A 26,344-nucleotide genomic window follows, 5' to 3' on the forward strand; every position below is an offset into this window, starting at 1 on the left:
CAAAAATACCATGAAAGGCATGAAGCCTTTCATATCTAGGCCATTGATCTGTGCTTCACCCATGCCATGACCAACAGTCATTTAATCATAATAGCGACTTCCATCAACTGAGTTGCTGGTGACACAAAAACTTCCTTCTGAGAGGGAGGCATCTCAGAAAAAGGAAAATTAGACTTTATAACTCCACAGTAATTCTCCAAGGAGACTTAACAGACTGCCAAAGCACAGAGACCAAGAGACAGTCACAGGCTGGGCATGGTTCTGGACCTACTGGCAGAGGGTTACAGCTTGCTGGAGCTGTGGCCACCTGGGGACATGTCCTCAGCCATCCCGTCCATAATGTCACACAGAAAAGGCAGAGGCTGGGGAGGGAGCACCAGGGACTGGGTCCAGCCAGTCTACAGCTGTGTCTTAAGACTGCAAAACAGGTTATAAATTTCTCACAAGGCTGGTAAATACAACAGAGTCCTCCCACAATCAGTCTCCCACAGAGGTCAAAACCACCAATACATGTATAATTCCTCTGGCTTCAGCACAAAAGCTGCCTTCTTTCCATCAGTGACCAAGATCATGACAGCTGAAAGCAAAATATTCTGGAGTTTGTGGCCATAAACCATACTTGATATGGATCCTCCCCCATGGCCCTCTTTAGAAGTAACACAGGAAATACCAAGCAAAGGTGTAACATCCACCGTTTCTTCTGAGTTGAGAGTAATCTGACAAAGCAAAAGGAATTCTGCTGAATCCTGCTGCTGGCAACATTTTAAATACAGTTTTCTGACCAAACCAGAATAGATCATGAGGTCTCCTGCCTGACAGGCAGCCAGCAGCTTCTCCTCATAGAACGGAAGTCACTAATGAGCTACAAAGCGTTTCCATGATCGTAATCACTCTCAAAATTATTACAGAATACAAATGAAACCAGAGTGATTAGAGAGAAGTGTTTTCTAAAGAGCTTGATCATACTTAACTGCTTACCATACCAACACGATAAAAGTAATCTTGCAAGCATGGCGATGCACTGGATATATCGTATCACACAAAAAACACCTAAAGGGTCACCTCCCTTCTCAGACACGTGGCTGAATTTTGGCAAGGGCGATCAACTGAGCTCCAGGTAGAGAATTTGAGTCAAGAAGAGAAAAATGTTAAAGAATGAGGGCTGCAACAAAGGAGATAGGCCCAAAACTTGTTATCGGAGTCTCAGCAACAGATGACTTCATTTCTAAAACAGGCATCATCCTTGATCCTTAGCTTGGAAGCCAAAACCCCCAGCCAACTGAAACAGATGTCCAAATTGCTGAGTGTGATCGTCAGCGATGGCACCAAATGACCACACCGCAGGTTCGCTATGCCCCAAGCCACAGAGACCTCCCCACCACGTCAGACTTACTACAAAAGGCCAAACATGCACATGAAGGAAGTGGGGGGAGCGAGCAAGGATCTCACCAACATCCCTGCTCTTTGCAACTGCAGGATGCAGCAAGTAAAAATATCCACCCTGCTAAGAGTGGCTTAATATTTAGCATTACACTTAGTGCTTTTTGTGCAGTCGCACCCTTAGAAAAGGCTCTTTCCAGACTTACAGACAGCCAGAACTTTGTCGAGGGAGGTAGGTGCTTATTCCCACTGATTTCAGTGTAGTTCACAAAAAAGCTTCAGCCGAACTCCTATCAGCTTCCTGCATGGAGACATACATGAAAGAGGCCAGAAAAGAGGGGACTGTAGTCAGCAAGGAAAGAAATGACAACATATCCAGCAGGATGCATGGCCAGCCTTTGGAGGATGGAGGAGAGGAAAATGTGCAGAGGTCACCAATAGTGTTAGCCGAAGGGGAGGAAATGGAAGGAATTGGAGATAAGGTCAAGGTTGCTGGACTGGAAAACTGCCAAGAGTGGGAGAGAAGGGAGGGAATGGGCAGAAAGAGGAGGATGTGCATTTTACCCAGCAGGAAACCCGCTGAGATGAAATGCAGGGGAGGGGGAACCAGAGATAGGAGATAGGAGATTGTAAGAAGGGCAGGATGGAGGGGGAAACCTCAGGAAGTCAGCGTTAAGGCAGTAGCTGAAATCACACAGATGGAGGAGATTCCTCATGCCTAAAATAGGTGTGTTTGGAAACTGTGGGTAAGAATTACTACAGTTGCACCCCAGCAATCTAACTCAGCCACTCCAAGGACCTCCATCGCTGCAGAAACCCATGCCCTTCCTGTTCCCTATAGCTGGCATTTTCACAGCCATGGGAACACAACTGACTCAGCAGCCTGACAGACAATAATAGCAAGGTTAATCTGGTCAACATCCTAAGAAGCAGAAATTGTCCATATAGGCAAAAAGCAATACGGTGTGTTTTGGGGCATGCATCGCTCCCAATTTCCTGTCCCTGTCTGGTTTTGTCAAACACACCCTCTCTGTATTTGATGGACGTCCGGCTTTTCCACTTGCGAGGTTTTCATAGCGTTTGGTAGCTCAGCGATGGTTCAATCTTCATCCTCAGACACGCGGCTGAGGCATCACACAACTATATAAATGAATGGTGCTAAAAGACAGCTCAGAAGTCACCCAAAAGGATGCCATTACATTTATAACAAATCTGTTGAGAAATACCATCTTGATCCGTTTTTCTAGTTTACTCCTGCTGAGGCTGAACCTCAGCAGAACAAGGAAGCTGAGTCATTTCAAAAAGCAAAGTTTCTTACTCTCTTTGGCCCCAGCTAGCTTTGCAGTTGCTCCAGCTCTACGGCAGCAGAGACAAGACTGGAAGTTAGCTTGCTTAAGTCATCGCTTATACAATGAGTTTGTAATTCAAAAAGAAAACAACCGTGTATCTATGTTGTGGTATCAAATGGTCACCTGGGTAGAATTACATCGCACACTCTTTCTGTTTCATCCGCAGCCACAGTTACGCTGCCAAAAGAAAGAGCTGCCCAGCGGTGAGATTACAAGCTTAATTAAGAGCGGGGGCTCTAAGTTAACGTATCTCAAGCATTGGAATTCCCGAATGCTTGGAGGAAGCACCTTATCTTCCCTACGCACAGGGTTTGTTGATCACTGCACCTCTGAGATCCGGAGACCCTTCTCCAAGATATGTCTTTAAGAAGCAAAAGTCCCAGGGAATCAAAGGCCGTGGAGCCACGTGAGACGCATCTGATGCTCCCTAGGTAAGTTGGTGCTTTTGCTGCTCTGCAAACCACTGTGGCAGTTCAGGGCATTCGAGATTGCTGTAGCCTGGATCTCCAGTGAGTTCAGCCCTGGGAAGAACAGCCCTGTCTCTGCCACCAGGACAGCCCTGGGACTACAGTGTCCCGAGAGGCTCCTGGCGAGGCTCTTCTGCATCCCTCGTGGGAGGCAAGTGCCAAGCACCCACGTCCCCAGCCCCTGTCCCAGTGGGGAAACCACGACAAGAGCGATTCCTCTGCCGCCTCTGTGCAGACAGCAGTACTGAAGCACCACTGAACACATTTCCCTTTCAGCCCTCACCCGCTCCTCCATTTCAAGCAGATCAGCCCTGGATATTTGCTGGTGTCTGTGATGGGAGCAACGCATGCCTCAGAGCTTACTGCTCCCATGCAGCATCAGCCCCTCCCCACCTTGCCAGCCTCACATCCTGCAAGCCCAACCCACAAATCCACCAAAGAAGCCCAATTCTGTTTGAGACCCTTCCAGAAACCTCTCACCAGAGCCTGCAGGGCTTGTGACTCAGTCTCCAAGTCTGCAAGGAGATGCACAGTCCAGCTGTACCATCAATAGACTAAGAAAAGAGAGAGGAACTCTGCAGTCTCTCATGTCAGCGCACCCTTGAAGCAAGCTGCTACGCACAGCGGATAAACCCTCCAGTTCTCTATTTGCCAAGAATGACGCTTGACCTGGTGACAGCCTCAAATCCAAAGCAGAAAGCAAATCAAATCAAACTATCCCCATGCACTGACCCAGCCCCAGAACTCAAAGACCATCTGCGAAGCAACAGCGCTGGTGTGGGATGTGAGAAAGAAAATCCTAAAACCACAAATGATCCTTTTTAATCCAACACCAAAAAATGAAGAGAGGTGGCCTCAACTTGCAGCTGCTGGAGAACATCTGCTGCTCTATATCGAGCGACAATGGCACTGCCAGTGTCTAGGACCAAGTTACCTAATGAGTCCTTGCTGGTTCCATGGGATGTGCTCCAGCGCAGATGCTGACATGCATCGCCATTGCTACGCCATTGCTATGTGTTTGGAGGAACAAAATTAATAGGAGTCTCCATAATAGGGAATGCTGGGAACTCCTGCTAATGACACGCCTCCACAGAGACAAAATAAGGCTTAAAATATCAACATTTCTTAATAACAGTGAGAATGCTTTGGAACCCAGGAAGAAAAAAGCCTAACTGGGGACGACTGGTGTCTGCTCTTTTAGAGGTTTGGGGTTGGAAATCTCAAAAAGGAACAAAGAAATTGCGATAAACAATTTCTCCTTGATTCCTCCAGGGATCGGAAAAGACATGAGACCTTGGTCCTGCCATCAGTTTTCAATCTCTTTCTGCTCAATTATAGTCTGTCTTTTAATGACATGCTCTCCGTACCTCAGCTCCCAGAGAGCTATTTCTGATCGCCAGAAAGACTGCAAAAGACTAAGTTTCAAAACCCAGAGGAAAACGCCGCGCTGATTTTACTCCACCTAAGTCACAGCCCAGGCACTAAGGATGCTTTGGACCAATATGGAGCATGAGAGCAAGTGCTAATGCTTCTGAACCTCACGTCTTCTCCTCGCCTTCTATTAATTTTTTTTTCTACAATTTCAAAAGAACAAGCAGACATTTAGGATTCAAACCCGATTAAATAAACCACGCTTTTCTAATGGCATACCTCAGACAACATTAAAGCTAAATGGAGTCATATCAGACACTGTGAAGTTTTTATTGCTGAGACAGAACAAGGAAAATTACATTATAGGCAGGCACTGCCAGACAACTCACAATAAAATTCCCAGGCACGTCTATTTATCTCGAAGTGGTTTTGTTTGCAGCCTGTTTAGTCAGGTTTGAATTATACTAGGGCCCTTCCTTAGCATCCATCACCATCCCAGTGTTTTACATTGGGAGGTGCCCAATTTTACAATTTTTTTACAATTGGAGGTGCCCACGCCACCCTGTAAATTGGGAACTGCTAAGGGACAAGCAGGAGGCCGTGCCATGCCCACAGCCACGTGGAAAGCGGGTGGCAGAGCTGGGCAGGAAGATGGAAATGTGCCATGTCTGATTGCAAACCCCAGCCCCAGCGTGCTGGGGAGGGGCCCAGCATGTTTTGATTTTGTGAACATGCTTTTGGCTACAAAGTTTAGAAAACGCCTCAATAATCCCCCAGCGAGCATTCCAGCCAGAGACAGTGCTGGGAGGGAAGTTGGGGAAAACCAGCGTCAAAACCAAACATCAGAAGCACGGGGACCCTCTGGCCTGGGAGGAGCATCCCCAGAGCCTCGCAGGGAAGATGCCGAAGCCCCAGCGCGCAGCATCCCCATCACAGAGGTAGCACAGGCAGCACCGAGGGCAAACACCAGGCTCGTGCAGGTAGCCAGTCCCTTAGTAAAGAGAAATCTCCCCTCACCCAGAGATGAGTGGCATCCCCAGGAGGCCACACCAAAAAAAAATAAATCTCCCATTACCACCAGCCTGAGAAATTCCCTGGGCCCCACAAAGGCAGATCAGAGAGGGTCCCTCATCATTTCGCATCCTGGACCATGTTTCCCGTCCCCCGCTGCCTTGCGGCTGCAGGGGAGTTAATGGCTGAAACAAAGCCACGGTGCCACGTGGCGCTGAAGCGTGTCTTGACTCCGGGCTGACATTTCGTCCTCCCTTCCTCCCAAGCCCCTTCCCTCCCTGCCGCATCTTCTCATGCCCGTGGCAGCTCTGCCATTGCCACTGCACATGGTGCTCCCGAAGGGGTCCAGCTCCTCTCAGCGTGGTGTTCCCGAAGGCGTCCAGCTCCTCTCATGGGCCCCCAGGGACATGGCTATGGGAAGGCACCCCAGCAGCAGCCCTGGGGCTCCTCGCTGGCTGCAAGAAGATTTCCCAGAGGCATGAAGAAGCGATCAGCGCCAGCTCCTCTGCAAACCACATCGGCCTTTTTGCCACCCTGCTGCAGGCAATCAGAATCATTGAATCATAGAATGGTTTGGGTTGGAAGGGACCTTAAAGATCACCTAGTTCCAACCCTGCTCCCATGGGCAGGGACACCTCCCACTAGACCAGGCTGCTCAAAGCCCCATCCAGCCTGGCCTTGAACACTTCCAGGGATGGGGCAGCCACAGCTTCTCTGGGCAACCTGTGCCAGTGTCTCACCACCCTCACAGTAAAGAATTTCTTCCTAATATCTCATCTAAATCTACCTTCTTTCAGTTTGAAACCGTTACCCCTTGTCCTATTGCTACACTCCCTGATAAAGAGTCCCTCCCCATGCTTCCTGTAGTTCCCCTTTAGGTACTGGAAGGGGCTATAAGGTCTCCCCAGAGCCTTCTCTTCTCCAGGCTGAACAGCCCCAACTCTCTCAGCCTGTCCTCATAAGATCAGCACAGGACATCCTTGCCAGAGGCAGGGAGCACCCAGGTCCCTTATGTGCCCCGTCTGCCCGGCAGATGATCCAAAGCCACAATGACACTTGGTTATTGTTATTCCGTGCCTACCGCGCAGAAAGCCTGCCAGCATCCAGCTCAAAACAAACCACCCGCTTCCCCCCTTGTGCGCTTAAATGGCTGCACGGCCCTACGTCCCTGAAGTCACAGCGAGCTGTCTCACAGCTGCAAGCGCTTGATGCCCTGCCACCAGGCACAGGAGAGGGAACCCGGGGGAGATCCCACAGACAGACACCGGCTCCCCAGCACAACACGGGTCCTGGCCACCGGCGAGAGTGAGTGCAGGAGCCATCAGTGCTCCGAATTAGCATCTTCCCTATCAAATCAAGGGACTTTATTGCAGATGCTAATCTCCTTTGGCATTACTTAATTTGATGCCTTTAATCATGGCGAGCAGCTGGTCATGTAAACACTCAAATCCATGAATTAACCACTGGGTCCACACGGGAGCCCGGCAGAGCCCGTCTGTACGGCTCAGTCACCACCTCCTGCATCTTCACGGCCTCCACGGCATTCATGGATATCTGCTTAAGTAACAAAAAGGGCTTAAGCAGCTCTTTTGATTAATAAAGAAACAATCTAACCGTTCATTGCTTTCTGAGCACAAATATCAAGGACACCTGGCAAAAGAATAGCTCTTCTCCCCGGCAGGCACGGCACAGCACTGGCCGTATGGGCTGTGGTGGGGCACCCAAGGAAAAGGAGGATTTCAGGAACTGCCCCAGAGAGAATAAACAAAGTCAGGACATTGTTCGCAACTGGACGTCATCTACGAAGAGGAAGGATGTCTTTTCCCAGCACCATGCGAGTGGCGGATCACAGCTCAGGCCCTGGGAAACTCCTCGGTGTGTGCAAAGCTGGCGAGGCAGCTCCCTCGGGCAGCGGGAAGCGGGAGCAGAGCGGCCACCCTTGGGGTCAGGAACAGGGCTGCAGAGCTGGGATGGGTGCGTGCTCTCAAAAAAGCCCCACCAACAGCATCAACAGCCCCCCCCCGCCCCCAGATTGTGAAATTATTACCAAGGTGGCATAGTGAACGCAGTTTGAGCCTTTAACTACCTGACACAAGGAAACAAGAAGAGTTCTGGCTGCTGCGGGCAGAGCCAGCCCAGGCTGTGCCCGCGGATGAAGTGCACTAACTGCGACTGACTCACAGGGGCACTGTCAGCACAAGCAATTTGAGAGGTGCTCCTTCTTTTCCTACGGGAACGCACCCGAGCACATCTGATTTCAGAAGGGAACAGCAGGTTATTTCCGAGACTTTCCTGATTTTGAAGCAAGTCTGCTTTGGGGGTGGCGCAGGTGAAAGCCTCTGGGTGGGTGGAGGATGCACGCAGATGCGGGAGGATAACCGCGCACATCTGTATTGCCCCCCCGGCTCTCCATTTCAGCCTGGCTGACCTGGGCATCACTGGGGAAGCCTCCCCCTCCCCGGCCTGGGGCAAAGCGAGCGGCTGTCGTGCCCCCATCTCTCCCCAGACCCATTGCCAGCCCCACACAAACACACACAACAAGCGAGCACGAAAACCTACAGCAGATCCTCAAAGCAGATGAATTTTTCTCGCCTCCTGCGGTTACCTGTAGGGGCGGATTATGGATACGGCCTGTCAGTGTCTCTTTTGCTCATCAAATCCCCAAACTTTGTCGTTGCCAAACTTTGTGCCGGCTGGCTGCCGTGGGGAAATAAAGCCACCCGCCGCTCAGAGCCGCTGCAATAACTGCTGATGAAGGGCAGCTGCCTTCAAAAATGGATCGGCTTGTTCTCAGCTGCTGGTAATACACTCTGAAGCTTCACAATAGCGCTCCCCGGGCTGCAAATCCCGACAAACCTTTCATTTTACTTTCCCTTCCACAGCCACTGTTTGCTGCAGCAGCAAAAACGGCTGCCTCGAATTTCTCTCTTTGTCTGCTCAATAGCATCCTGGTGGTATCGGTGCTGCCGGCGGGAAGGAGCTGCCTTCTGCCGCCCTCCTTGATCATTGTTTTCTCCCTGCCTAAAACGGGACCACGGCCATCATCGCTGCCAGGGGAAGGCGAGAAACAGGCCTAGGGTTGTCCTCTGACACGCTGGCAGCGCCCAGCTCAACTGACAGGCACATGGATGGGAGAAGACAGGGGACCATCAGGGAGCTCCGTGAGATGGGCTTGGTGGAGCGACAGAAGGGGCTGAAGGCATTTTGAGAGGCTGCAACGTGGATGGTGAAGATACAAAGAGCAGCCCTGGGGATGCCAGATGCACCAGGCGGCCCAGCGACCACTGTGCCTGTGTAGCACAGAGGGCTGGGGGGCTCCATGCTGGCAGTGGCAGTGTCTCTGTGCTGTGCAGGGACACCTCGGGGCCAGGCTAAGGTGCTAGGGTGGCTCTGTGGGGACAGCAATGCCCACAGGGCTCCCCTGGTGCTTCTGGGTGCGTCTCCTAGGCACCACGATGGGAACAGTGGTCTCTGGCCATTTCAAACTTGATTTTAAAAGTCAGGTTGGCTTTAAGAAGCTGATCCAGTTCTCCTCCCTGAGAGGAACAGATTTACTCCCACGCAGGCTGAGGAAGGGACTAGCAGACTTGCTCTGGGTCCCCCACCGAGACCATGCTTGGGCCACAGCCACATGTCCCCACCTACGCCAGGCTGGCGCAGGGGCCAGCTTGGGCCTTCCCCTGCAGGGAGCTGAGGACGAGATATCGAGTCACATTCTCGCCTTTATTCTGCCTTAGCACTCATGTATCGAAGAGGATGGAGACACCATCTTTCCAGCCAGAAGGAAGACAGGACTGTCACTGGGTTTAGATACTACGTGCCCTTGCATCTCCTCCCCTCGCCACTGCCCCCAGAGGCTCAGGAGACAGTCAGAGCATCAGCCAAGGACGCTTTTATCATCCCTTCCCACCCCATCTAGCGGTTTCTCTTTACCCCTACAGACCACAAACATTTGGGCTTGTTTTTGTAATAGCGTGCGTGCCATCTGGCAGAACGAAATACGCTTCTCACAAGTACTGCTACAAGGCAGAGCTACCAAACGTGGCTGGTTGTGACAGCGTGGTGGTGAGAATCAACGGAAGGAGCCGAAGGAGCCGAAGGAGCCGGTGCTGCAGATGGGCAGCCAGAGCCACCTCCCATCCTGCATGAAACAGGCACTGGAGAAAACTGCATTTGCCGGGAAGGCAGGGTCCTCTCAGCCAGCTCCTCTCCACTACATAACCACACTTGTCCTGCTTCTTTGTGTTTTCCTATGGATCTCAACAGCTTCTGGAGTAGATTGAGGGAGGAAAACGGTGTTGTTTCTTCCCAGCCTGGCCTCTAGTCTAAAACAGACTCCTGAGAGATGCCGTTTTCAATACCTTAAAGGAGGAAATCTCACTTTTTCCCAGAGGTACTTACTGTAGTCACTAGGGATGTACGTAAGGCTGGGCAATGGCACTGTCACCACCATCCCTCAAAAGAGGGAGCTCTGCTCAGCCCTTGCAGAGTGTACCTGCAGACGCTTTCCCCAGGGACTCCCAGCTCCGAACCCCAGAGAAATGCAGGTCCCTTCCTCCATCTGCCACCATCTACAGCACTCGCAGACACATCCCCCCACAGCCGGCCGGGACACTATTGGGAGCTCCTGCTCCTCAGCAAGGGGTCACATAGGAAACTACCACTGTACAAACTCCGTATAAAAACTTAAGGAAGGGGAAAGTGATATTTATTTTAACCTAAAACTGATTTCTCTAACGTGTAACTCACACTCACACACCTACAAACTCACACTCACGCACTCACCAAAAGGTAGATGTCCACGTGGCGTGGTCTGCGCCACTGGGTGTGACACAGAGGACAAGGGACTCCTGCTATCAAGTCCTAATGACAGCTCTGGCATCCTTCCTCACTGACAGCAAAGATCTGGGTTTTGGACACATTTTTCACATGCTTTAGGGGTCAACGGTTATTATGGGCTGATCTTTATCTCAGTGTCTTGCTTACTCACGCCCCGTAAACCCTAGGAAAGCTGCTGCCTGTTGCCTCCTTTCCCTCATTTTGGGCACCTTATCTAAGTCTTCCTCTTGGAAGCAAGCACAGGAATCGTAATGGCACATCACAGTGTGACCTTGCTGCCGTTATCAGCGAGCAGGTCTTCTAGTGATGAGCCATCTGTGCTGCGGCCTTATCACATGGCAGCCCTCCTGGTCCTGACGCAAACCACGCATCCCGCAGTGTTTACCCATTTGTTTGCTGTCAGTTGTGTCTTTGGCCACCAGCATGGGCCACCCCTGCATCCTCGCTCCAGCACTCCTGCTGGTGTTTTCGCACAGGCTTTTCCATTCACACTCCATCCACGCTATTCCCATTAACAACCTCAACAGTTATTTCCACTAAAGGCAAGATTCCTATTACAAACCACATGAATGCTGCTAGTAGATTTTAAATCTAAGCTAGCCAGACTAGCTCCAGCTGCCAGTAACAGGCTGGTTCATGGTGTTTTATGCCAATGTGGATAAATGGCTCCTCCAGGCAGCTGGCTTATGAGCTTCTCAAGGTGAAGATACCTCCAACCATAGGAACATGAGCAGCCCTCAGGCACCTTCCCACACCTGGGCACCAAGACATGCCTGGGGCACAGTCACAGGGCAGCAGGCAGGAACGTGAAGGGCTGCAGGGACTGTGTGTCCATGTGGGCGGCCAGGGCACCCAAAAGAGGGTGATGCAAAGGGATCGGAGAAAAGACAGAGATGCAAGCTCTGGGCCATGCTTCAGCCACTGCATTCATCCTCGGCTGTGCTACAGGTGCCTCGAATGCTCCAGAAGTCATCAACTGAGATTCTACCTCTTAGAAAATGAATTGCTGAAATGTGACTATTAGTAACAGAACAAGAGCCTTACTGCTGTGGATGGGGAATTTCCTTTTCCCCCGTACATTCTCCCCATGTCAGAAACGTAACTCAGCTATCATTAGCTGTGACCAAAGGTTAAGCACTGTGTCACGTAGCTTTATGGAGAGACCTGAGCGCTGACACCTGAGTGTGGACAACCCCACCTCCCAGGCTTCATTCTTCATTACATTAATTAGATTAAGTGAGATTATATGAACAGGCAACCTGAACCCCCTGGACAATGCCAACAAACAAAGCTGAAGGTCAGTGACTCCCACCTGGTACTCTCAAACTCCAGAAAAGCACTGAGCTGGAAGAGCTTCCAGGACAGGCTGAGCATCACCTTGTCTACCGCATCCCCATGGAGGAGCAAGGAAGGGAACACATGCAGCGCAGGTAAGATAGACAGATACAAACACAACATGGGAGACAAAAGTCTGTTCTAGCTACCATGGAGAACCTGAAGACATAGCAACAGCTCAGGCTAGTGAATGCAAGCGCAAACACTCCAAGGATGCTGTGGGATCATTTCTATTTCTGACACCCAGACATCAGGCTGGCCAGCGGGTCTTCAGCAGTGCACTGCCTACAGGTAACTCAAAGTCAGCTCCCACGCCTGAGACACCATCTGACTCAAGGCTGAGCTGGTCTGGAGGCTGTCAGTGATGGGAAGGATCGAGCCAGCTCAACCAGCTTGCCCCGGAGCCTGCCTCTCTCATCCCAAGGGAACGGCCTCCTCTCATGTCTGGCTCAGAGTCCGAGCCCAAGGGAATCACCCTCACCTCCCAGAGGACACGGAGAAACCTCCACTACACCACGGGATGACTCTGGTTTGCAGTTCCCAGGGCTGGGGAGTTTGGCCGGCCTGCTATCGGTTCAACCTAACATATATGCCACACCTTGCCTTGCAATGGCCAGGGGCTTGTAGGTCAGAACTAACCCCCTGGGAATTCTTTTCCTGGATATTTGGTAACCGCTGCAGACCACAGAGTAAATATATAATTCACTGTCTGCAGGATTCACCACTGACTAAACACTGCACAGGTTGCAATTATAAGTGTCTTTCCATTCTGTGCCTTGAGTGTGCACCGGTGTCCATGACCCAGGATCCATGAGAAGCACCAGACCGTTTCATTAAGCGAGGTGCATCAGGTCCATGGAGAGCTGGAGCAATGCCTACGTGCAAACTGCGTGACAGTGAGGGATGTGCTGAGGAACTTCCCCAAAGAGTTGCACAGGCAGTGACGATGATAAAACCCTAAACAGATGTGACAGCTTTGGAGCCGACACCGATTGTCCACCATCACTCACCCGCGTGAAGCCTGGGCAGGCACAAAGAGGAGCAATTTCTCACAAACTCATGCCTGCTGTCAAAAAAAAGGCTGCAGAGAAAGTCAGGTACGTCTAACCATTCACTGCCCGGGAGGTGCCTGAGACATTCGAAGACATCTGCATGCAGTTGTGATCGTTATCCAACATATCATGTCAAGCCACAAAACCAAAGGGATTTTGGTAGGAATAAATGGCTACATAAGTATCCCAGACAATGTGGATTTGGATCCAGAGCTGGTTTGGGTTTTTCTTTAAATCGTCTTCCCGCAAAGAAGGCAGAACACCCCCAGGGTGACAGCCCTCACACAGCCCCGGTGAGCGGCGGGGGCCAATGCTCGGGCAGAGAAGTCTCCTGCCAGCTCCCAGCCCTGGCACAGCTCCTCTGCAGAAATCCGCTGGTTGTATCCCAGCCTGACCCACAAGATAAACGTAAATTTGTGTGTAGCTGTTCTCCTCAGGGCAACCAGCACATGCCCACCAAGCGTCCCTCGCCTGAAACCAAGCTGGGGATCCAAAGCCTGAGCACAAGGGAAATGAAGCAAAATCCTCAAAACTGTAAGGCACCAGCAGAGCCAGACAAACATCTCCAGGTTCAGACACCTCTGCCTTCCTTAGACAGTCTCCTGACTTCATATATGGGGCACAAAGTTAGAAACGTGGATATTCAGCCACAGTCTTCCATTTCATTTGGGGCACAAAGGGTTTTCTCCCTTTTTTTTTGGCTGGAGGGTCTCCATCCATCCATCCTGCAGTTCAGCAGGGACAGAAAGGGGCTCTGTTTTCACACTGACCGGAGTTTTATTTATGCAAACTTTCTTAAATTGTTATTACACCCTTTTTTGCAGCTCTAAGAGGCGAGCTAAGCCTATAGAACGACTTTTACCCATGCAGGCAGCCAACACACAATTGGTACCCACAGTTCTGCTGACAGGAGGAGCCCTGGCAGAGCAGCACGGAATCCATCTTTTGCAAGAGGCTTTAATCAAGATTCTTCCGTTGTTTGAGAAGAAGCAACGCAGGAAAATCTTAGGAAACATAAACCTCATTTGTGATACGGAAAAACCTGCACTGAAAGTCCTAAGAACTTAATCGCTAAAGCAACTGCGACCACACACTGCCAGACACTGGGCAAACCATCTTTCGCCTCATCCGCCACCAGCTTTTTGACAGCAGGCACACAGGGCATTTACAAAGCAGGAGCTGCAGGTATAACAAGACTCAGCCTTGCTTTAAAAGATGCACAACAGTGACCGTCAGCTAACCCAAAAACCTACGCTGGGAAGCCAACGATCCAACCACAGGTAAAGATCAAGGTTTCCAGGGGCTGCCCATCCTCCCAACAGCTGCAGGTTTCAGCTGCACGTTTGCACCGCTGGTTTTGGGGTGAATTCTCAGCTGGCAGAGCTTCCCTGTAATCTTCCCGTGCTCCCCTCTGGCAATGCCCGCGTTTGAGGAAACCCGCGGCTCTGTCTGTATAGGTAAGGAAACGGCTCTTACGTTTTGCAGGGCGTCTTGATACTGTGGCAGTGAGGAGAGCTGTGACTCGGAGTGGTACGGGGACAACCCTTTCCTCAGCGTCCTCAGGTCCCCCGTGCTGGACTGCTGCAAAGAGGACAGAAAACACGACAGTCCGTATTAACGAGAAGAAGGAAATCCATGCCCCTCCTGCTGCACTGGCTTTTCCCATGACTGCTTCCGTCCTGTGATCTGTTCCCATTACTGCTCCCTGCAAGGGCAGGCATAGCGACCATCGTAATAAAACGCTTTTCCCATGCCCACGCCTGGAGAAAACATTTGCAAGCAGCTGGAGGTGAACCGCTCAAGGTCCACTCCATTAAGTGACACAGCGAGACGGCATTTTTATTTTATCTAAGTGCATACGTGTTAGTTAAAAACATTTGCTAAGATGCAAATGAAACAAATACTTTTTTAAGACCTCAGATGAAACCAAAATCGGCAAAAGAAATCCACCAGGAGGCATTTTCTGGATTTTTTCCTTTTTAAAACAGCCTAGGCCATTCCAATCACCTGCACATGGGAAGACGAGGGCCTGTAAACACCTGAGCCTGCAAAATGTCTGTGACAGGAATAGTTTCTTATTTGGTTAGAAATTTGCACACACCCACAGTTCTTACAAAAAGTCAAATAAATAAAGGTAATCTATATGACCCTAGAAACCAGATAAATGCAATCAATAGTCTGCACGCCAAGGGAGAAGCAGCACTAGGTGTCAAGTACTGAATAATCGCACCAGGACAGAGTTTCTGCCTTGTGTTATTCTCTCTCTCCGTGAATCTGAAACGGGACGGTCTTAGAACGAGAAGAGTTTCTAATTTATAAAAGTATACCCATAAAAAGCCAAAACACAAGTAGTCAAAATCAAAGCGCTGGGAGAAGATTATATCTTTTTATTACAGATAAACATCCTCATTAACTTTTTGTATTTTTAAGAGTATCAAGCAGTGCACTGTCCTCTATTTTAAAGCTATAAAATCATGACCTTTTAGATTTTTATGCTCCATTAAGACTTTTGACTTGCATTTGCTGCAGAAATGATGTTTTCTACTTCAAACAAACCAAAGAAAAGCCACTGGTGCAATAAAATTTAACAGGAAATCTCATAAATCAGCTCTACTGTATATAAAAACCCCTCAGTAACCCCGAAGACCTGACCATAACCGAGACTTTGGGGACTGTGCCTGTGTACAGATCTCTAGAAATATGGAAAGTTCATTTCCATTGCTTGCTCCCACTTAGCAGAGAAGAATCGGTGCATTCAGAGTGGATACATCATTTTTTATCGGCATCAGAAACATTTTCTTGTAGCCACGTGGCCTGTTTAGGACACGTTCAGCTTTTGTGACCCAGCGCTCTCACAGCCATTCTGGCGCACTCACCCTATCAACTTCCCTTTTACAAGCTGTAAAGAGAAGGGCAGTTTTCAAGAAAGCCACCATGAGAAACGGATACTAGTCCTGCATCACCCAATCTGCTGTGAACTGCTGGGTCAACCTGGAGGTTAACCTGGAGTCAAGTGATATGGAATGACTTTAGCATATTGGATGTCTGGGATTCCCTTGGATTTACAAGGTGGCACCTGAAAGGAAGATCATGGCCTACCTTTCTTTCACTTTTCACAATAGAGAGTCAGAGACAGAACATCTGAAGGAGATAACTCCTCCTGAAGCGAAAAAGTGACTGCTGCAAAACTGAGTTCCCTCCACCATGCCTGGGAGCTAAATACTTCCAAAGGAAGGTGACAAAGGTAGGTGATGAGAAGACCCTTACTGGCATTGTCCCAGGCACGTGATGTGTAGGGGTCTCTTGGTGGTTATCCTGAAAGGATTTTACCCTGGCTGGTTATGCTTTCACGGCCCTGCTGTGTGTCACCCCTTCTTCACTATTGTACGTTCACCAGGGGACAGCAATCTCCTGGGGAGGTCCTGACTCTCTGCTGCCCACCCCTTTGGCCTGTCAGCTCAGGAGCTCGTGCACCTCTCCCTGACATCTGTGACGAATGGGCAAGGGAAAAGCAGAAGAAAACAGAGGAGCGAAAACGCGAGGTTGTAGGTTTGTGCTGGAGATCACAGGGGTCACGGATCTCCTCGAAGGCTCTGCTCCAGAAGGACTTGCAGCATCTCACCAGTGTTTAGAGGCCCCAGATTGCTTCAGGCTTCGGCAAACCGCACTGCAACGTGCAAGGTGCCACGTGCTATGGAGAAACAGGAGTGTAGAAATGGGCATGAGAAGGAGAGGTTTGGTGGACATTTGTCTCCCAGAAACTTGTTCTCTTACCCCCAAATCCAAATGGGTTGGTCTAATTAGACACAGCATGTGTTTCATCACACTACAGGTTGCCCTAGAAAGTCAAAACGCCTCGCCCATCAAAGGGAGCACGGCAACCAGACCTAAGTCTGCTCAACACACAATATCATACTGCTGTGGCTAAAAATATGCACTTTAAATTGATTTAATTTAACTGCCCTATGCTCCTGCCTGGAGCAAGAGTCTGCATTAATTTCAATTTGGCTTGAATTGGTTGAAATTGTGTTGGTAAATACACAAATACAGTCCAAACTCGGCTCTAACAAGTGTTCATAATGGATTAGTTCTATTGCTTTTTTTAAGCAAATCCCATTTAAGACAGTGCACTTGGTGTGTGACAAAACTACTGTTAGGTTGTTTCAGTGACTGCTGATTATGAAGCTGACCTAATGCATTCAATTTGATGGAAAGATTCCCACTGAGTTCAATGGACATCAAAACAAGCTCTTAATTAAAGAAAGAAAAAAGGAAAAAAAAAAGAAAAGAAAAAGAAAATAAAAGACGTCTAAGAAATAAAAATGCCAAACAGAGATCCATCCAGAAGAGTAATGAGGTGTTTGGGGCATGGAGTGGGTTGGGTAGGGGAAGAAGAGCCTTCACCTGCCATTATTTGTAACGCATCCATGTTGGAGATGGCCAAAGAACCACTTTTTCCTACTGCTGCGAGCAGAAAAGCCAGCCCCTTCACAAGCACTCCGCTCAATGCAATTTTCCATCTATATTTTCTGGAATTTGTTTCAAAATGTATCTTACTCTATGTATTTTTTTACAACGGCCTACCAATCACAGTTCTGCACTGTTTATTTCCCTTGCACTAAAAGCAAATGTGTATTTCTTCACTATAGAAGGAAAACTGCTTTTTCTTCCTTTCTTAAATTAAAATGGTGCAGTGACACATATTCATCAGACCTCCCTAAACATTTACGCATTCATCGGGCTTTGCTATCAGTATTAGAGCTAACCAGGAAAAGAAAGTGAATCCCTCATTAAAAAGCAATATGGCTAATGATGCATCAAAATGAGTAGCCATTACTCCACTTAAACCTAAATTAAAAATCCTGGTATTTGCATTGTCAATTCACTTACAAAATGAAATCTCTTATTACCTTACCCAGTTTTCATTACTGAGATGTAAGTGGATCTCAAATTGCTTTTCTAGTCAGAACGGCGTTTTAAAAGTACAATCCCTGATCATCTCTGTTCATCATCATTGTTGGAGGTTATCTCAATTAATGGGCAACATGTCTATAATAAATTACCCTTTAGGTAAAATCACTTCACATTTCTGGAGTTTCAAGGAATTTATCAGCAAAATCATTTTCATCTGAACTAAAACTCCATGGGAGTGCTGTTTCGATTGAACCTTCATTGGGAATGTTGTCTAAGCTGAGGAGCAGAGAGAGGGGGAGGGACAGAGAAAGAAAAGGAGACCAAGGGAGAGCTGTGGAGACTCATAGTCCGTCTTTACTTAACCTGATCAAATTTACAACTTGCATAACCTGAAACACGCTCATCCCCTGCAAACGCCAATCACTGGCCGTTGACTACTCTGGAGGAGCTCTTGCTCTTTTACTGTGAATTTTTTTCAAACGCTAGTTTCATCCAAATGTTAAAAAAAAAATAAAAGAAGGAAAAGGAAAGGAAATAGAGAAAAAGAGAGCATCTCCTGACTTGCACAGTGGTATGAAAGTGCAAGACCTCCCCTAGGTGTAACTCAGCATCGCTCTACACTGTGTTGCCTCCCTTTACCGGCCGACGAGCAGGGGATGAGCCTCTGCAGACACAACACCTTCGCCTTCAACGCAAACCTGTGCTACACACTGCCAACACCGACAGCTCCACAGCCGTCCCTCAGACACAGTAACTCTTCATTATCTGGAAATAATGACATGACATTTATTGCTAAATTCCTCAGCTAGGCAGAACTTGAAGTGACCCCGGAAGATACTGCTCTTGGATCAATGCCCGAGATCTTTGTCAGCTCTGTTAGGAAAGAACTGGACCTAGACATGCCCCTCCTGGCAGGGAAGGGAGTTTTGCCTACTCATATTGGTGAGAAAAGAATAGGACCAGTAAATCCAGTTTTTAGTAAAAACAGACTGCAAACCCAACTTCTTCTCTGTCTAGAAAACAGAAGCAATTTGATTGTTAACATGGGTGGAAAGTGGTAGGTAATTTCCCTAAAAAATAATGTATCATTCTAAATACTTCAGATAGAAATTAAAGTCTTGGTACTTACCAAAGCCTAAAACTATATTTTTTTTTAAAAATCAGCAAACACTTGTTCCTATCAAAGCTTTCTATCCTGCTAGCAGGGAGAAGAAATGGTGGCCTCTGACTTTTTGACCTGATGTGCTGAGTGATTCAATTTGAAAATAACACAAATAACACAAGAAGATGGATGGTGTTTGTGGTATTTTAAGGTCAAAGTACTACAAAGATACATTTATTTCCCTTTCCGTTTCTGTCCAGTAAAGTCAGATCAGTGCTGTGGTCATGTTGAACCAACTGTGAAGATAAAGTGTTGAAAACTTATAGACAAGGTAGACAAATTTTCTGTTACCCTTCAGTGTTACTTCTGCTGGAAGGGAGAAAAAAAGAAGATGAGGATTTAATTCTGAAACACTTTGATGTAACAAAATGGACCATTCTCACCAGAAATTAAATACAGAAAGAGAAATTCACTTGATGTATATTTCTCAGCATTTATGAAAGAGATTAGCAAAAAAAAAACAACTAACAGAACGATTTCAATTAGAATTATATGCTGAAGTGACCGAGGAAAATTAAAAAGCGACACTGTCAGCTTCCAGTAATTCATGAATTAGCATTCAAAACAGGGCTGTTACATAAGTAGCCTTTAATTGAAAACACTATTTTCTCCTTTCGCCTAAGTTGTAACAGCCTGAGGCTGAACAGAGGTTAAAAAAAAATATAATTAATCATAAATGATCAGTTTGACCCTGTGCCCTGTGGAAATATGAAAGCCTTTACAAAGAGTCCCGCCTTCCCTTCTCCCCAGGGGCTGTGGGGTCACTTGGAGCAATTCAGGTGTCTGCCCCCCGGCATCCCGTGCCCGAGCATATCCAAGGCACGGCGGAGGCTCGGCAGATGGGATGAAGGGATGCCAGAGACCCACATCCCGCTGGTGCATGGCAGGGGCCGGGAGGGACAGCCCTGGTGGCACCCGAGGGCTACGGCTGAGCACCTGAGATGCTGCTCTTGTCACTTCTTCCTAACTCGTTTGTAACCTCCTGCAGTGTGAAAGCTTCCTCCCCTGGTCCACGTGCCGTTTAAAAAATAACAACCAAGCACCAATTCAAAGGCCAGGAGTCCTATAAAGCCTCTTTTTATTTCCCTCTGGTGCGGGGGTCCCTTTTAAAAGGGATGGAAAGATGTGTCCGGAATGTAGAGGAGGATCAAGTATACGTGAGTCACCGACAGCAGACTGCCCAGAGGACTGGCATTTTGGAGGCTTTGCCATAATCAGCTTCGTTTTCCTACAACGCAGACCCACTGGCACTAAGCTCAAGAGACAGCAGATTACACACCGCGCCACTTAAATTTATTACTATTTTATCTGCTGTTCAACATAACACTAGAAGAAATTATGTAACTTAACATGAAGTGCAACTAGACGGAAAGGAATACTGTGACAAACTCAATATTGACAACAGAAGATACCCTTATTGACACCAGTTCTGAAGATTTTCTTTGGACAAACGAATACGCCACACCATCCCCCAGCCCTCAGAGAGACAAGCAACTTCCATTTTTTAGAGGCTACTCTACCTGTTTACAAAGCACAGGATTTCCTTTAGCTGGCAGTTAAATATAAGGGTGAATACTGCCCTTAGCAATAGGGCAAGGGCATCCCATCCTGAACCATGTAAGCCCATAAGGATTTGGGTAATTCTCTATATGAAAAAAAGTCTATATGAAAAAAAATGTCATTCTTACTTCACATTCTAGTAAATCTTGGATGTTAGATAGAAAACTCCGCTGAGACTTTGACTTTTGATTATATATGTTTGTGAAGAGAAAAAGGAGGAAGGTTTTATTTCAGTCCACTGGGTCAGGCTGCTTTCATCTTTATGGACTCTTCCACTGCCCATTACCTGAATTACTTGCCTGTCACTGTAATATAAATTCTTAAACCTACCGGCAACAATTTTCTAAACCATAATTGTGCTAGTAATTGAAACTGCCTCAATTTTGACACTCAACAACCCATTGTTTGCAACTGGGTAATTAAATGGAAGGTTTAGTTCAAAATCTTCTCCTGTTATTTCCTGCAGCAATTTAGCTAAAAGTACCAACTTCTCTTCAGGTAGGTAAATGGCTTTGATTTAAAGTTGGTCAAAACTCTGATGTTACTAACCAACGCCTTCTGCACAAGTACAGGAGGGAAATAAAAAATAATTAGGGACATATTTAACGCGTTCAGACGATAAAAAATGGAAATCGTCAACATTAGCATGTGAAAGAACATGCAATCAGAGCCCCAAACAACCAGCAGCAATATTAAAAGGCAGCCCCCAGATCCAAGGTTTTGTGGATGCATGAGCTCTCTCTACCTTACTGAAATTTCATGGCAAGCTGTTGCAGTCAGCCAGCTAGAAGGGAACAGAAGAACTTTATGCATTTGGAAATGTAACAGAAAAAAGTTATTTTATCATCTTGGAAAAGCTTTATCATTACCACAGATGACCAAAATAAGCTGGTCTTACATACAGCACTTGATAAGATAATGTCAATATTTGAACTTCAACCCCTTCTTCCCATATTAATGAACAAAGCCTTGCAGATCTGCACAAACGTTAATGTCTTACTATCCCGATTTAGGGTATGGTGACCCCACAAACAGTTGATAAAGCCTGAGCACCTTACTCTTCTTCACAGCTACGGACATTTCACCATACAGAGTTCAATGGCACGATCAGAACACACCACTCGGGAAGAACGACCTGCCCCGAGGTATCCTTAGTAAGCCCAGCAGAGCCGCGACGTTTTGCCGAGGTAAAGCAAAGCAGAAACGCATCTCAAATAATGCGAAGGAGATGCTGCAAAGCGCCTTGGGCAGCTCTCACAGGGGCACCAGGGCAACGGTCCCTGCAATGGTACCATGCATGTGTGGCCCCTTCAGGTGGCCTTGTGCCCCAGCGAACATCCCCCACCACATAACCTCGCACAGAGACTTCCTCCTTATCTCATTAATCCATGTTTTAGGGTCCCATGCACCAGGAAGCTGAGGGATGGGCCATTTCGCTGTGTGAAGCTAGCAAATAATTGAATTAAGGTTCAGTAATTGCAGTTATCACTACAAGACATATTCAAGCAAAAATAAGCTCAGCAAAGCACATATCTGACTTTAAGTATATGTGAAGAGTCCCATTAGCTTCAACGGCATTTATCAGGCAAGCTGGAAATTACACACATGAGAGTGCAATAAAAAAAATCAACGTATTTGATTTTGAAAGAACTCTGCAAATAAGAAAAAAAAAATTAAGGGATGAGATTAAAACTATTTAACATCTTCCATGTCATGCAATAATACGAGCTTTCTGTAACAGAGGAGATTAAATTCCTTTACACTGGTTTATATCCCTGTTGCACACGCGGTGCATCCCGGGATCATTCCTTAGACTTGTGACAAAGGCTTTAGGGGACGATGGTTTGCCAAGACACCTACTCTCCCAATTCTGTCTCCAGGATTCATCCAGCAGGTCACAAGCACAACCTCGGACGGTTTCATCAGTAAAGCCATTTTCAGTTGTTCGTGTGGAATTGGAAACGGTACGATCCTGAGACCGAGCCCTTGCACCACAGCAGCACAGGGAGCTGTAAGGATGCACTTGGACTTTGTGCCATGGCTGAATCCCGGACATTCGCAAAGACAATGCAGGAACGAGCATCCCCCCTCTAACTTTCCCCTCATATCACGAGCTGCATTCATCCAGGCTGGAGGGGCAAAGCAGCAGATTTCACCGTGTTGCAATAGTGACAACTGGAATTCCCTATTGTCAGGGGAGCTAGCACTTTGGGAAAGGCTTAATAAATAGCAGGAGACACTCAGTAAGAGGCTTAGCAGATTTTGCCATGTAAAACCACTCTTTGAAAAATATTTTTATTAGTATCTCAGCGGGGTACAGGCAATAAAAGCAGTGCAAGTCTCAAACCTCTCCATTCTCTGCAGCAACTGAGGTAGGGAACTTTAATACTCTGTTAATATTCAAGAGTGTCTGTATTTTTTTCCTCTTGTTTTAGATCAGCAGAGAAAGATCAACCTCATAACTCATGGGAGACTCAGATAATCAGCTCAAACCAAATTGCAGTATATAATTATAATCACGCAACTGGCAGGCTTTGCTCAAGAGAGAATACGGGCTGGCGCAGCCGAGATTCAAGCATCACAGCCTATAACCCAAATAGAAATGCAGCTCAATAGATAAAGCCAAATGGAACTGTAACCATTGACGTGTCTGGTCTGTGGCTTGTACGCAATGAGTTTAGGAGCCTCAGACTAATGGAGCCCACCCGTGGCTCATTAGCACAAAAATCAGTCCCTTCAGTAGGGATGTCAATGGAGAAGCTAAGGAATGCTGCCCCACTTCCACCCGTCTGGTGGATGTAGATGCAGATGTGGTATTAAGCACACGAATAAACTCACTGGATCATCCCCTGGAGTCACCTTTCATTTTCTTCTGTCATCTGCACTCCAGGCAACGAGGCCAAAGTGAACCCCTGCGTCTCCTCCCAAAAGCTCAGCCACAGCAACACTGCTGGGGCTGCCTTCAAGGCACTCCCCCACATCCCATAAAATGAGGGAGCTGGGAATGAGGAAGGCAAAGACCTGAAGCCCCTTCTCATAAATCAGAAAAGGCTCTTTAACTAACGCTGGGACCAGGCTGGCCAAGGGCTCTGCTGGCCTTCTCTCCTTTCAAACAGCGCTCAGGGCAGGATGGACACTCGAGCCCCTCTCTTCTGAGGACCACTCAGATGTTCAAAGCTCTCTGATGAACCAGGACTCAAATAGTCGGGGAGAATCAGCTACGGTCTTAATCTTTATGAGACAGTTTGAATATTCTTTAAAAGTCTCCTATAAAGATTTAGATTTGCATTTTTGGCTTCACAAAAAGCAAAATAAAACTGAAAAAATTTGTCACAAACATAGTTTTGGGTAAAGCCTCTTTTTTTTTGTCCAAAAGCATGAACAATTAACACCCTTCCCACACTTCCCCAGATTGTTTTCAGGTACTGGACACTGAATTTTTCTTGAGCTGGTTCTGAATTTGTCATTGAAGTTATTGCAAAAAATCTGGTTTTAAGCCTCTGCAGCTATTGCTCAGTTTCCCCTTGAAACATTTTTCAGTCCTTCTCAGATGGACCGATCACTGAGAATCTGTGTGCTTTGAACCTCTCTACACATTGCGAAGACACAAAATGCTGCTTCTTCATAGCCTGATCTAACTGCAATTAAGAGCTTTTTCCCTGACCCTGTCCTCATACACAGAAAAAAAAAGCAGAATCTAGTGAAATTATTACAAAGGTGGTTAACCATAGGATATGACTAATCCCACATTTCACAGCTGGAGGTTAAACGGAGCCTCATTACACCCAATGTTCTTGCTTACCCACAACAGAAACAAATGGGGCATGGCAGAGCTGTGCGTGTGCAGCTCTCACACACTCGCGCTCTTACACAGAAATTCAGCTCCAGTCCTTCCAAAACGTTAGTTAAGTTGCAAGAAATTATACTATTTTCTCAAATTCCTAAGATTCAATAAACACTGTATGCTTCTGTCTATCTGTTATTTACCTTCTGGATTCAGAACTTCTTGAATTAAATTTCCTAAGGTTTTGGGGAGCTCTATTTATATGTGCCAGGTGACATTCTCATAAAATCCCTTGCTTCCACAGGTGACAACCCCCCAGAACACACAGGACACCATCCAGCTTTCATTACAAGTTGCGAAAGCTCATTTCTGTCATTGATCCTGCTTTTTAGGTGTGCTCCTACTCATGAATGTGAGGTGAATGCCAAGAGAATATTTATTTTGGTAGGTGGCACACCAAATCCTTATGTCCAAAGTCAACAGAAGGAACTCCATTGTCTTAAAGGACTGGAATGTATTTTGGATGATTTTGAGATGCTGAGGCATCTTTGAACTGCTCTTATAAAAGTGTACATCTCTTATTTGGGGGGAACGGGACACAATTTTATTCAGTAAATATATATTATTTACTTAAATTTCAAGCCCATTTACTTGATAGCAAATTGGTCGGATCAGTCTTGTCATTTGAATTCATAAAAGGAGGTGAAATGAAACACGCTTGGACATAGATTGGTTCTGCGTGCTATGTATTCTTGAGGCTTCTGATGCCACAGCTAAGGGAGCTACATTTGGGGGATTCTGTTAATCATTCTTGCATTTATGCATGTAAGCAATGCAATGTAATTAGAGGCCTAAATCAGTTTGGAGAGTGGTCTCATGAAAGACCTCATGAAAGGTCTCATGGAAAGTCTCATGAGAGAAGGTCTCATGAAAATCTGGTTCTGCGTGAGCTGTACTCCAAAATGCACGGAGTCCTGTAGAAAGTCTCACCATTGACTTGAAAGGAATATGTGGAGGCCCCAAATATTCCTCTCCTTTTTGATTAGTTAAAATTAATATGCAGCTAAACATTTAAACAGCGCATAAAAACGGTAATATAGTAACCTAGGGCATGTCCCCTTCAGTATTCTGAATTTAAATGGAGACCAAATGCACTGGAAAGCTTTCATGTCTGAGTTGCTCACTATTACAAAAAAATCCAATTTCCCTAGTGAGACATGAAATTAAAGCAATTATACTTACCCTCCTTCACACACAAACAGTAGGTAGACTTTGGGGAAATACGACAGGTTTGTAATTTTGTTCGGCTGGTGATGAGCATGTGCAACGCTCCTGGCGTAAGCCATGGCCACACAACAAAACTCCGGAGCCGCAAACCAAGGAGAGGCCCCAACGTTAAGACCCTACAGCAACCCCGAGAGCTGGGAGGCAACTCCACAAGCAGGAATTGTTAGTGGCAGACTTGGCACAAAAGCGACTGATAATAAAACAGAAGAGGAAAACTGCACTCCGACTCTCCTGGAGCCAGCCAGCACATGGTGGGCCATTTCTTTCTCTCCTCCATCCTCTGCTCTTCAGGAAGAGACCAAGCTCTCCGCTGAACGGCATTTACATCTTTGCTCTTTGCAGTGCTAATGATTCTCAGGCTCTCTTCAATCCTGGGGTTCAGTTTTTTTCCCCCTCATTTTCAGAACAATATGCTAGAAACTGCCTGCTGAGTGCGTGTTTGTTAAGAAGAATTGAGGTAGCCTGTAGACGCCTTTACCATGGAAGCTCCTAGCTCAAAAACCTCAGCTCTGTTTTCCTAGCAGTGTTCACAGGCATTAGTTACTATTATTTTACTATCTGTACAGCTGCAGCCTTCTTTTAATCCAAGCTAAGCATGCAGTTTCTTAAAAATAAGACTAACCACAATTTTCAAGACCTTCCAGGGATGCTCTAAAGATCTTCCAAGGATACTCTCAATCCCAATCAGCGAGTAGATACTGAAATGCTCTGAAATGCTGGTAATACTGAAGTCTATTTGGTGATTTTAATTAAATACTCTGATGTGCCTCATAAATGCAAAGGGCTGTCCGCTCCCTAGGAAGAATTGTTGGTATTTCTGCTCTGCACCAGGG

At 47.1% G+C, this 26,344-nt stretch overlaps 1 protein-coding gene across 3 annotated transcripts in view; it reads right to left on the bottom strand.

Moving 5' to 3' along the window:
- Positions 1–26,344, bottom strand: part of CCDC85C (coiled-coil domain containing 85C) — a 115,945-nt gene that overhangs the window by 14,281 nt on the left and 75,320 nt on the right. For all 3 annotated transcript variants that reach the window (XM_063332866.1, XM_063332865.1, XM_063332864.1), the window contains one exon: positions 14,281–14,385. In XM_063332866.1, coding sequence (XP_063188936.1) covers positions 14,281–14,385 — 105 coding nt within the window. The remainder of the gene's footprint in view (positions 1–14,280; positions 14,386–26,344) is intronic.

Source organism: Chroicocephalus ridibundus, chromosome 4 (genome assembly GCF_963924245.1).
Source record: "Chroicocephalus ridibundus chromosome 4, bChrRid1.1, whole genome shotgun sequence".
Taxonomy (NCBI): Eukaryota; Metazoa; Chordata; class Aves; order Charadriiformes; family Laridae; genus Chroicocephalus; species Chroicocephalus ridibundus.